The sequence below is a fragment of the Setaria italica genome, chromosome V (assembly GCF_000263155.2).
Source record: "Setaria italica strain Yugu1 chromosome V, Setaria_italica_v2.0, whole genome shotgun sequence".
Taxonomy (NCBI): Eukaryota; Viridiplantae; Streptophyta; class Magnoliopsida; order Poales; family Poaceae; genus Setaria; species Setaria italica.
Window position 1 is genome coordinate 23,475,938 of NC_028454.1, and position 13,166 is coordinate 23,489,103.

The 13,166-nt window shown below is 53.1% G+C and overlaps 1 protein-coding gene across 1 annotated transcript; it reads right to left on the bottom strand.

The window, feature by feature from the left end:
• Positions 1-6,510: 6,510 nt before the first annotated feature.
• On the bottom strand, positions 6,511-7,365 carry LOC111257331 (3-ketoacyl-CoA synthase 6-like). The gene has a single exon (XM_022826666.1). It carries the CDS (start codon positions 7,363-7,365, stop codon positions 6,511-6,513), a length of 855 nt encoding a protein of 284 aa, XP_022682401.1.
• Between the last annotated feature and the right edge of the window lie 5,801 nt (positions 7,366-13,166).

Below are 13,166 nucleotides of genomic sequence, written 5' to 3' on the forward strand. Positions count from 1 at the left end.
GCTTTTCGGAGTCTCCAAGATGCATATTTGAGCGCTACTTTAGTGATCAAAATACAACTATGTGTCCTGAAATCAAGCAACTGCGCCAAAAAAGAATTTACAAAATCACAAACAAGAATTTAGAAATGCACAAAGACAAGTAGTTCAATGCCTCTCAATTTTATTATTTTTTTTGGATATAGTATTAACTTAGTGGAGAGGCCCCTCGAGTCTTTTGGGCCCATTTTGGGGATAAAATCTCGACATGAGGCCTATGAGCATATTATACCACGACAGAACACTTTCTAAAGAATCTAGGCATAATCTTCGTAGAGAGAAAAATCAAGACAATATGGATAGAGATAATTATGATAGTTCCAAGATACATGGTTAAATTTTAGAAAGTTTGACAGGATCCGCTACAGTACATGAATAGAGTACATTTAAACTTTGACTATCCTCACCCTGGCATTCTGTTCCTTGTAGATCATCCACAAGGTGAGGATAGTAAAGGAATCGAAAGCCTTAGCAAGACGCATAGAATTGAACCGCCAATCCGCAAAGCTGGAAGCATTTGGTTGAGGACTTGAGGAGCGATATCCAGCAGAGTGCAGACCACAACTCACCAAGGATGCAAAATCTGCACCAAACATGCCTGCTGAACGAGCAGCCTTCGATCAAAAACCATCGATAGTTTCAACTTCCTGACCGCATAGCGCACAGTTATCATGGTCCTACAGGTTGTGCCTACGGAGGCGGTCCGCAGTCCATCACAGGATTTTGAGTGGAATTGAACAATGAAGAAAGCCTTGCATGCATACCAGTATACCATGCACAGTTCTTGTGATCAGGCGGACCGACCATCGCGAAATAAACTTGCCACCCTCGTCACTGAGACATACCATCTGCAACCTCTTCCAAACTTTGAAGCTACTATGCACTCAAAATCCAGAGATAGCTGCGATCTGACTTCCCACCAGCTGCAGTATCATCGAGTGCGACCAACAAGACGCACCGGGTAGCGGTGGATGCAGTCCGCCCATGAGCCGTCGGCCTCGCTCGGCGCGGCTCGACACACTCCCACGCGACGCTGGTGCACTCGAATCCGCCGCCGAAGGAGATCATCCACACCCGGTCGCGCTTCCTCATCCGGTCCTTGGCCTCGATGTACACCAGCCCGTACATCACCGAGCTGCTCGACGTGTACCCGAACCGGTGCAGCGTCATCCGTGACGCCTCCACGTCCCCGTCCGAGAGTCCGATACCGCGCTGCACCGCGTCCACCACCCCCAGCGCGGCGGCGTGGACGCAAAAGTGCTCGATCGCCCTGCGGAAGTTTAGTTGGTAAGTGCCTCCCACACGCCGGCCCAGGATCCTCCGAGCGGCGGCGGACAGCGCGAGCAGGAGCAGCTCCGATGCCGGGAGGACGCGGGTGTCAGAGATCGCCGGTGAGACGTTGTCGACCACAACGCCGGCGAGCTCACGAACGCACACAAACTCACGCGAACTGGAGCACTATGAACTCAAGAACTCGATCTCATTTGTGCTGCTCAAACTGCGCAGCTTTTTCAGGACTCTTCATTCATGTATATAGGCAAAACGGTTACAACTAAGTAGAGTCATTGACCCCGACATGCGCGGCACGCCCGTGCCATCCCAGACGCCTGGTTCGTGCCGCACGACGCGCTCCCTCGCGAACAGAGCGCGAGTCCGAGCTCAAATACGCGCACAGCCCAACAAAACAACCATGCGCAGATAACTGAACCAACAGAAGACACTGGCTAAGCACAAGAATTATTCAACAAATCTCCTCCTAAGTCTTGTGCCATAATCTACTTGCAGTCATGAAGGCCGATCTTGGTACTGAGCTCCAGAAACTTACTCTTGCAAAGTGGCTTTGTCAGAACATCACCCAGTTGCTCATCAGTTCTAATGAAACTCACCTCAATCTGCCCATTGTGTGCATACTCTCGGATCTTATGAAACCTTGTATCGATATGTTTGCTCCGATCATGATGCACAGGATTCTTGACTAAAGAAATTGTGGATTTGTTGTCCACCCTGAGCACCGGCCTGCTCACCACTGAATCCAAGATCTCAGCTAACAGCCGTGCTAACCAAACACCCTGACAGGAAGCTGTTGCAGCAGCAATATACTCAGCTTCACAACTTGACAATGCTACAACCTTTTGCTTTGCTGACTGCCAACTGATAGGACTTTCACCAAGGAAGAAGATGACTCCAGTAGTGCTCTTTCGGCTATCAACATCTCCAGCTAGATCACTGTCACTAAAGCCCAAAAGTACAAGTTGATCTCCCTTCTTCCTTGTATACATGAGCCCCCAATCTCTAGTCCCAGCAATGTATCTCAGAATGTGTTTTATTGCTGCCAGATGGTCTTCATGTGGCTCCTCCATAAACCTGCCTGCATACCCGACTGAAAATGCTAAATCAGGTTGAGTATTCACCAAATATCTCAGGCTTCCAACTAAGCTTCTGTACTCAGCAGCATCAACTCGAGGACTGTCACTTTTCCTGCTCAACTTGAGTTTTGCTTGCATAGGAATTTCACATGTATTGCACTCCTCCATGCCAGCCTTCTCAAGAATTTTCTTTGCATAACTCCCTTGAGACAGAGTGATTCCCTCCACGCCCTGCTTCACTTCAATGCCCAGATAATAGGTGAGTAATCCTAGATCACTCATCTTGAAAATCTTTGTCATTTGTGCCTTGAACTTCTTGATGCTGTTGTCACTGACCGTTGTGATAATCAGATCATCCGCATAGACCCCAACTACCAGTCTCCCAGTACCAGCACCCCGACAGTAAATAGCATGATCAAATGGACATTTCTTAAACCCCAGAACACCCAGCTTATCATCTAACTTTTGATTCCAGGCACGAGGAGCTTGATGTAAACCATACAGAGCTTTGTGCAGTTTCTATACCTTGTGTTCTTGGCCTGCTTGAGCAAACCCCGGCGCTTGCTCCACGAACACTTCCTCCTAAAGGTCGCCGTTCAAGAACGCCATCTTGACATCCATATGGTGGACTTCCCACCCTTCCTGCGCCGCCAATGCCAACAGTAGCCTCACAGCCTCCATACGCGCCACTGGAGCAAATACCTCATCATAGTCGATGCCTCGACGCTACGCGTATCCCTTGACGACGAGTCGCACCTTGTGCCTCACCACCGCGCCGTGCTCGTCCTTCTTGACCTTGAACACCCACTTGAGGCCAATGGCGCGCCGGCCTTGGGGCAGATCAGTGAGTGTCCAAGTGTGGTTCTCTTCGATGGATCGCAGCTCCTCCTCCATCGCCCGCCTCCAACACGCCTCCTTTTTCGCCTGTGCCAGAGATGCCAGCTCCTCTGCGCTCATGGCATACAAGCGCTCGTCCCCAAGATCACGGATAGCATAACCTGGAGGTGATCCAGGTCCCACGACGTCATCCACCGCACGGAATCGCAGCGCACCCAAGAAATGTGGAGGCGTGACGAACTGAACTCCAACAGGCGTCGCGGCCGGCGTGCTCGGGCTGCTCTGCCAGGCTGGTGTCGCGGTGGGGGTTGTCGCAGTCGGCGTGCCCGGGCCACCCTGCCATGTTGGTGTTGCGACAGGGGACGTTGCCGGCGTTCCAGCTTCCTCACTCGACGTCACCTCCTGATCGTCAGGTACACGGCCGATGGTGAACTCGATGGTGACGCTGTCGTCGACGTTCCCAGCCTCCGTGCCTTGGGACCAATCCCACTAATCCTCCTCATCGAAGATCATGTCCCTCGTGATGTGGACGCGACGCTGCCGACGAAGATCATCTTGTGGCCGTGATCCTCCAGCTTCTTGAGGTGTGGCGCCGTGTGGGTCTTCAGGTGATGGACCGCCGGCTTCTTCCCATACCAGGCTTCGAACGGAGTCATTCCTTCCACGCTCTTCGTCGGGTAGCGGTTCAGGATGTATACGGCAGCGTTCACCGCCTCACCCCAGAACTAGCCCGGCAAGCCCTTCGCCTTGAGCATGCTCCGCGCCGCTGCCACCATTGTGCCGTTCCGGCGCTTGACGATGCCGTTTTGCTAAGGACTGTAGGGGGCAGTGAGCTGCCGTCGAACCCCCCCTGCTGCACAGTACTCTGCAAACTCAATCGAGGTGAATTCGCCACCCCGATCGGTCCTCAGCGCTCCCAACTTCAACCTGGACTCGCCTTCAGCCCGTGCTTAGAACTCTTTGATTGCTTCCGCCACCCAATCCTTCGATGGCAGCACTGTCAGCCACATAAAATAGCTGCGATCATCCACCAGCAGCAGGAAATAGCTGTTCCTACTTGGTGTAGCCGGCGTGATGGGCCCACATAAATCACCGTGCACCAGCTCCAGAGGTGGCTGCGCGCGGTACTTGGCCTGCTCTAGGAACGGGGTGCGCTTCTGCTTTCCGGCGAGGCACGCTTGACACAGGCGATCCACCTCATCGATTGACGACAATCCTCGTACGAGCTCCTCTTGGGCCATCTTACGCAGCGCAGCCATGTTCACGTGGCTGAGCCACACATGCCACCGCCACGCCTCCTCCTTGCCGCGCGTCACCAGGCAGACCGGCTGTGCAATGTCGATGTTGAGCACATAGAGTCGATTTGCCGCGCGCGCGACCTTAGCAAGCAGCTTGCTTCCTGGCTCGCGAATCCTCATCACGCCATCGTTGATGTTGATCTTGTAGCCCACCTCGTCGAGTTTCCCGACGCTCACGATGTTCGTCGTGAGCTGGGGAATGAAGCAGACACCGCGGAATGAACGCTGCTCGTCGTTCTTGCACTAGAAGATGACCGTGCCGCAGCCTTCGATCCACGCCACTGAGTCATCGCCGAAACGGACCGTGCCGCAGACCGCCGTGTCGAGCTCTGCGAATGCCACGCGAGAACCCGACATATGGTTCGTGGTCCCCATGTCGAGGACCCACGACTCTACCCCCCGCTCCTCCTCTTCGGCCTCTAGGTGCACGAGGGCCTTCTGGTCCCGCAGGTGGACGGCGACCTTCGAATCAGCTCCTCCCGATCCAGATCTCCCTTGTGTGGGATCCGAGATTCCCGGCCGCGTCAGCTCGTCGGTGCTGCAGCGAGCCGTCGATGAGGCCGGCCTCCGCACTGGGGGCGCGCTCCAGGCCCTGGCGAGAGCAGCCCCCTGCTGCGATGCGGACAGAGCTCCCGGTGACGGTGCCCCCACGACAGAAATGGTGACCTCCATTGACTTCACGAGCAGCAGGGAGGCCTCCTCTTCTTCTTGTTGCACAACATGGGCCTCCTGCCTCTTGGGCCTCGTAGGACACTCCCGGGCCCAATGGCCTGTCTTCCCACATCTCCTGCATTGATCCTTACCGATCTTGCTAACGGAGCTGGCCCACCCAGTTGACAAAGATGATCCGCAGTCGCTACCTCGCCCTCTTCCACGTCCACACCTGGAGCCCCGGCGCGCTGAGCTCCCGCCCGTGCCGCCGCTGGGCTGACGCTTACCTTCCCGCTGCCTCCGACGCGCATCCCAAGCCTCCTCTGTGAGATACAGTTTGCCGTTGTGTTGCAGCGTTGGCGGTGGCCCCTCGAATGACTCCTCCACTGCCTTGAGCCGCCCGGTGAGGTCCGCCACTATGAGAGTGGAGGTGTCTAGGAGCGTGCGGATCGTGAGCACGATCTGCTTGAACCGCGACGGCACATTTCGCAGCATCTTTTCCACCACCCGGGTCTCCTCCACCTCCTCGCCAAGAGTTACGAGGGTGGCCTGCATGCCCGTCAGGCGCAGCGCGTAGTCCTCCACTGTTTCGCCATCCTTGAACGTCGCAAGGTCGAACTCGCGCCGCAGCTGTCGCACGGTGTTTGACACACTCATCGCCAATGTGCATGGTGGCGATGGTGCCCCACGCCTGCTTCGCCGTATCCTTGTCAGCCATCGCCGTCGCCATCTCCGGTGGCATGGCGAAACAAAGCGCGTCGAGGGCCATCATATCTTCCTGCAGCTCGACGTTGCCAACGTCGATCGCCCACCACAGCGCCCTGGCTTTGAGCTTCACTTTCATGAGACGTGCCCAATCGGAGTAGTTTGTCTTGGTGAGGACGGGGTAGCTGGTCCCGCCCCCCACCTCACGAACGATTCGCTGGATCGTGGCGCCACCGTCCTTGGCTCCGCTCCCGCCCGGGTTGTCCTGCTGGTCTTCCTTCTTCTTGTCTCCAGACTCTTCATTCATGTATATAGGCAAAATAGTTACAACTAAGTGGAGTCATGGACCCCAACATGCGCGGCACGTCCGTCGGTGCATGCCATCCCAGACGCCTGGTTCGTGTCGCACGACGTGCTCCCTCGCGAACAGAGCGCAACTCAGAGCTCAAATACGCGCACAACCCAACAAAACAGCCATGCACAAGAATTATTCAACAGCGGGGCACGAATGCCACGATGTTTGCCCTGATCTTCTCACTGGCGACGGCAAAGAAGTCTCTGTCGACCTTTACCCCGATGTTGCCCTCGTCGTCGTCCTCCTGGAACACGCTGCGTTCTCAGCGGCCGAGCAGGTACGAACGGCGCAACGGAGCCGGAACCGCGCGTTGGTCGCGGAGGTGGACATGAGCATCGCCGCCGCTCATGCGGAACGTGCAGTTCGCGGCCAGCATCGAGTGGTCGGCGCCCACATAGTGGACTAGTGGTTCAAGGAGAGGATCTCCGTTGACATGACCAGCGCACGCGCCACGCGGCATGGCGCGGAGGAGGCTCTCCGTGAGCCCTACCGCGATTAGCCCCGCATTGCACCCCATCCCGGAGAGGTTGGCGCTCCGCACGTCGCTGCGTATGGCATACCTGTTAACGATCATGTTCGAGAGTGCCAGCTCTGGTGCACACATGCTGCAGCAGATGATCACCGCGTCGACGTCCCCGGGCCTGGTTGCCGTCTTGGCGAGCAGGGCGTCTACGGCGGAGAAGACGACGAGCTCGGCCTCCTTGCATGCCGCATGAAGGCTCTTGTCGGGCGGGACGTAGCTGAGGGAGGGGGGCACGGAGGTCTCCTCCTCGAGGCCTGACCGCTCCAGCACGCCCGCCGTGAAGGAGTCGACGGCAGAAGTGCGGTCTTCGTCAAGTGCACCGTGCAGGAGGTGTGTGTGCTCAAGGAACACGGCCGAGGGGGCACGGTAGGAGGGCACGGTGCGGAAGCAGGCGTACTCCACGAGGTACACCACGCGACGAGGACGGCGCACGATGTACATGTATAGGGTCGCCACCGCGGCCAGCAACAAGAACAAGTGCATGGGGCAGGGTCCGGCCTCTAGGAGGAACGTGACAACGATGGCGGGCAGGCTGCCAATGGTAACCCAGCTGGTAGCTTCAATCAGGCGGCTGAGGTGCGCCGAAGATCCCATGGCGCGCGTCTGCCGGTTGATTTCGATCCAATCACGTCAAATCTGTGCTGCTTACCACTGGCGAGAGTGGCAAGGTTTCATGGTGGGAGAATTTAAAGGCCGTCGCCGCTTGAACCTTGATGTTGGAGGTCGTCCGTCATAATAAATGCGCACCAGTCCCGCATCTATTCTTCTATATTATAAAGCTCCTGGACACCCTCAGCCTCAAGCCATGTGCGGCTGGCCCCTCCTGTGCCGCGTGCCGCATTAACCGCTTCGCCCATGCCGTTTCACTCCGCCCGGCCGAGCAGCTCCGGCCTGTTGATACTTTGATAGCACGCGCTGCTCTGCTACCTAAGCAGCACAGTGCGGGTCTATTTGGGTTTGCCGCTCCTCCGGTCGAGTAGTGCAGGGTGTTTCCATAGGATTGCCGCACCGCACCACTTTGCTCGTTAGACGGCGCTGAACCACTTTGCCCGGGCGGGCCGCACCTTGTCTTTCCGTCCGGCCACGCTGCAACGTCCCCCATTGGCAGCCCGCGCCCACGGATATAGATGTCCACTCGGGCTGCCCGGCCCCGCCCGGCAAGGCCCGTTGGTTTTCATGCTGAGCCTGGCCCGTCACGACGCCAATGTCGTGCCGTGCCGGCTCACGGGCTGCACCGACGGTCCAAGCACGGATCCGCAATGGCTTTTCCATGCCAGGTCGGCCCATAAGCACGACCAGCTTCGGGCCACCGCGTGGCACGGCAGGCTCCCCCACCGCCGTCGCTCCCTGCAACCGACCCCCTCGCCGTTGCCACCACTACTCCCCGTTGCTGGCCACCCGTGCGCTCCCGCCGCTACTCCCCGCGGCCAACCCCACGCTGCCATGAAGGAGAAGGGCGTGGCGGCGTGCGGCGGGGGTAGGGGCTAGGGGGCGATGAGGCCGCAAGGAGGGGAGGCGGAGGGCTAGAGGTCAGAGGAGAGGTGGAGGTCGGAGAGGAAGGGAAGGAGGTGGCAGCGGTGGAGGAGAGGAAGGGGAGGAGGTGGCAGCGGAGGGAAGGAGGTAGTGGCGCCGGCGGTAGAGGGGAGGAGGTGGAGTGGTGCCGGCAGTGGAGAGGATGGGGTAGCGGCGCCGGAGCTGGAGGGGAGGAGTGGATAGGAGGGGGTAGCGGCGCTGGCGCCGAAGGGGAGGAGAGGCGGGGCGGCGGCGGTGCGGGAGGGGAGGAGAAGGGGGATGGCGGTGGCGTCGTGGAGGAAAGGTGGGGTGGCGAAGGGGCAGGTAGTGGAGCGGAGGGGCAACGTTAGTCTGGGAGAGATGCGCAACAGCCAAAAGGCAGGTGGCGACGGGGGAGGGAGGAGGGGTAGTAGTGGCTAGGATTTAGATTTAGTTTTATATGGGGTGAAGGTAATGAGCCAATACGAGTCTGCATCCTAAAATCATGCTAGGCCGGGCTGTCTGTCGTGCTGGGGTGATGGCCCACACCAGGCACCAGTGGCGGAGGGAGGGAGGCAGGGGGGCTTGGCACCCCCTGACCCTGTTGGGCACCACCCATCAGCAGTGGCTCTGGCACCCCTTGTGGCCTGGCCGCCTGGCCTCCTGCACCTAATATTAGACTATCAGTCTGTCACGATGGCCTGAGGGACGGTTGGAGTTGGAAGCTGCCGCTGGAGATTTATAGGCCTGGCTGGCTCCTGGGCATTGGCCCAATTAAAAAATAGGTCTTTATTCCTGCCGCCGGATGCCAATACCGAGTCGCCCCTCGTCCAATCGCCCCCTCCGTTCATGACTTCTGTTCGTTTTCCTGCCGCCGCTGCCGCTAGTTAAAAAAAGACGAGGAATCAATCAAAGGATTCAAGGATGAGGCCAGCCATGCGCTGATGCGTAGCAGGCAGCAGCGTCTCCTGGACTTGTGGTTCGTTTGCGCAACTTGTTTTCTCTTACTTTTATTTTTCTAGGCTATAAATCTTAGGGATTTTTTATTTATGTGTTTCATGATGCATGTACAGTCGTACAGATGATTAATATGAAGAAGAGAAAGACTATCAATAGTTTTTTTAAGCCGATTGGCTCAAGTGCTCCTGATCTAGAAAGGGAAACTCATAATGATCATGTACAAAATCCTAATAATCAGAGTAATGTTGCTGCTACCGCTGAACCAATCGAAGCCGAGGTTGCCAAGCATCCACCAGTTATTGCTACTAGATTTTAGAGAAACCCTGGTAAACGTGTTCAAATATTGGAATTGTCAGCGGATCAACAAGATGAAGCTCGAAGATTTTATATTTCAGAGGGTCCATATCAGCCTGTGTTGGTAGAGTACCCACTCAGTGAATTAGCTCATCGTCGTCGATTTCAGAGTAACTGGTTCAAGCAATTTACTTGGCTAGAATATTCACCTCATACAAATCGTGCTTACTGTCTACCATGTTTTTTATTTTCCAAGAAGCCAATTGGGAAAGTTGGAGTAGATACATTCATAGTAAAGGGGTTTCAGAATTGGAAGAAAGTTAATTGCGGAAATGAATGTTCTTTTCTAATATAAATATGGGAGATGCCGGCTCAGCCCACAATTATTCTGTTCGGTGTTTTAATAATCTTAAGAACACAATAGCTCAAATTGACAATGTGATTGTTAAGCAAAAAGAGACGAAGGCTTGCAACTACGATTGATTGCATTAGGTAATAAGATCAAATTCTCATATCTTTGTGCAGTATTTAAATTTAACTTGCTTTCTTTATATACTTATAGGTGATTGACATTTCAAGGTTGTCCCTTTAGAGGTCATGATGAATCTCCAGATTCAATAAATAGGGGTAACTTTATTGAAATGGTCAAGCTTTTGGCTTCCTATAACACGGAGGTTAATGAGGTTGTTTTGGAAAATGCTCCTAAAAATGCAAAATACACTTCACCTGATGTCCAAAAGGAAATTCTAAGCATACTTGCTCGAAAAGTGCAGAAATCAATTAGATAAGAAATTGGCAATAGCAAATTTTGCATAATGGTTGATGAAGCTCGAGATGAGTCCAAAAAAGAGCAAATGGCGATAGTCCTCCGATTTGTCAACAAGGAAGGCCTTATAAAGGAGCATTTCCTTGATCTCATCCATGTTAGTGATACTACAGCTTGGACACTTAAAGAGTCAATTTGTGCTGTCCTCTCAGCTAATGGCCTAAGCATACAAGATATAAGAGGTCAAGGTTACGATGGGGCCATTAACATGAGAGGGGAGTGGAACGGATTGAAAGCTCTAATTCTCAATAAGTGCCCATATGCATATTATATTCATTGCATGGCTCATCAGCTTCAGTTGGCCCTTGTAGCAGCATCAAGGGAGGTACATGAGGTACACAATTTTTTTCAGCATGCAAAATTCATCATAAATGTTGTTAGTGCTTCTCCTAAGCGCAACGATGAGTTGCTAGCAAAACAAGCAGAGGAAATTGCCCATGAAATTGAATTGGGAGAGCTTGACACAAGGCGAGGGGCAAATCAGATTTCCTCCCTACAAAGGCCAGGGGACACTAGATGGAGTTCCCACTATAGGTCTATTCTAAGCTTAAAGAAGATGTCTGGTGCCACAGTTTCAGTCCTACGCAACATTGCTAATGATCGTTCAGTTTCAAAGTATTCTCGGGGAGATGCCAGTGGTGCCTTACGAATTATTGTCACATTTGATTTTGTGTTTATTCTACTCCTAATGGAAAAGATTATGAATATCACTGATGTATTGTGCCAGACACTCCAAAAGAAGAGCATTGATATCTTAAATGCGGTGGATTCTGTTTCTACCAAAAAAGTGTTGCTTGGTGAGTTGCGAGATAATGGTTGGGAACCTCTTCTTGAGGAGGTCAAATTATTTTGTGGAAAGCACGAGATTGATATTCTGGATCTGAGTAAGAAGTATGTTTTCCCCCCAAATTATTTATTCTTTTGTTAAATTTTACTTGTTCATCAATCAATCCATATCTTCCCATTTGCAGGTATGTTGATGTGACTAAATCTCGAAACAAGAACGACAACACCACAACCTTTCACCATTACAAAGTAGATGTGTTTAATGTTGCAATTGATCAACAACTAGCAGAGTTAGAAGATCGATTCAATTCTCAAGCGACAGAGCTTTTGTCCCTTTGTGCTTCTTTGGATCCTAGGATGGACACATTCAACATAGACAATATATGCACTCTGGTGGAAAAATATTATCCTGCTGATTTCTCAAGTCAAGAAAGAGCTCAGTTAGAGTGTCAGCTGCCACATTTTTAAATTGATGTATGCAACAGTCCAGAACTAAAGGAATTATCAACACTTGCTGATCTAACAAGTGGACTATTTAAAACATGAAAATAGTCATCTTATCCTATGGTGGACAGGTTATTAAGATTAGTATTAACTCTTCCAGTATCAACTGCAACCACCGAAAGATGCTTTTCAGCTATGAAACTTGCGAAGACACGTCTCAAATGTACAATGGGAGATGGATTTCTACGAGATTGTTTGGTAATTTATATTGAGAAGGAATTGGCTGCATCAATCAGTACCGATGATATTATTATAGCATACGATCTTGCTGCTAGTCGAAGAGCTAAATTTAAATTGATAGATATGTAATTTTATTTTGGTTAAGACTTATGAAACATGCTATTATTATATCATTATATGTGACTAAAATCAGCTCACGTGGCTATCGGTTCTACATTGCTTTGTCCATTGCCCCCTTACCTCAAATCCTGGCTCTGCCCCTGCCAGGCACGAGCTACCGGGCTGGGCTATCACGGGTTTGAAGATCTTCATGCCGGGCCGAGCTACGTTCGGGCAAAAAAAGGACTTCGTGTTGGGCTAACGGGCCACGGGCTGCATGAACATATGTACCCATGGATCCGCTGCCCACTGTCGGATATCCGCCCATGGTGTACCTCATCGGCGGCGTGCGATGGCCGTGCCCCGAGCCACCTCCCCTGGCGGAGCGGCGGTGAGCGATGCGAGCTCCTGGGATGTGACTACTGACGAAGAAGAACAACGGCGTAAAGAGAGAGAAAGGAAGAAGAAATGGAAACGAGATGGTCCGTGCGAAAGAGATAGGACTAGGAAGTGGGTCCCACCACGAGAATGAGAAGAAAAGGTTGACGACAACTTATCTGTGAGCCACGTAAGCAGTAAGCTATAGCTAATAAAAAAAATACGGTAACGCTAAGCTGAAGACGTCCAGACGCTTCAGGAAATATCAGACGTGGTCCCACCTCTTGATTATAAAAAAAAAGAAATCCAACTTATCCTCTCACCCATCTACTCCCACATCACCGTTCATTCTTCTCTCCGCCTGTCTCTCTTCCGTGCGTGCGTCTGGTGTCTCCACTGAGATTCCTCCCCCAAATCAAGTGACCAGTGCGTGATGGATGAGATGGAGGGCAACGAGGTGGTGGAAGGGGATGAGGTAGCGGAGAGCGGCAGCTTGGACGGAGATGTCGGTGCCCGTGCTCGGCGGCGGCGGGGATGGAGATGCTGATGGCTGTGCTCGGCGGTGGCGGGGACGGAGATGCCGACATCCGTGCTCGGCAGCAGTTGCGAAGAAGATCGCTATTGGTGCGATGCCGCGCTCCCCTTTCCCCGACACAGGGACCTCCCATGTGCTCCCTCCCTCCATCCTTCTTCATCAGGAACAACTCGCGGGGGAGCCGAAGTTAGCACCGGGCAAATTCCATCTTCCACATGTTGCATGTCCAGTTCCCCATGACCGGGTAAGGCGTCATTAGTGATGTTGCAGTAACTAAATCATGATGTTGTGCTTATTGTTTCTCCCTGTTGCAACATGAGATGTTTGGATGTTACAATATTT

Coding starts and splice junctions, on each gene's coding strand:
- LOC111257331 (XM_022826666.1), bottom strand. CDS start 7,365: ATGGGATCTTCGGCGCACCTCAGCCGCCTGATTGAAGCTACCAGCTGG.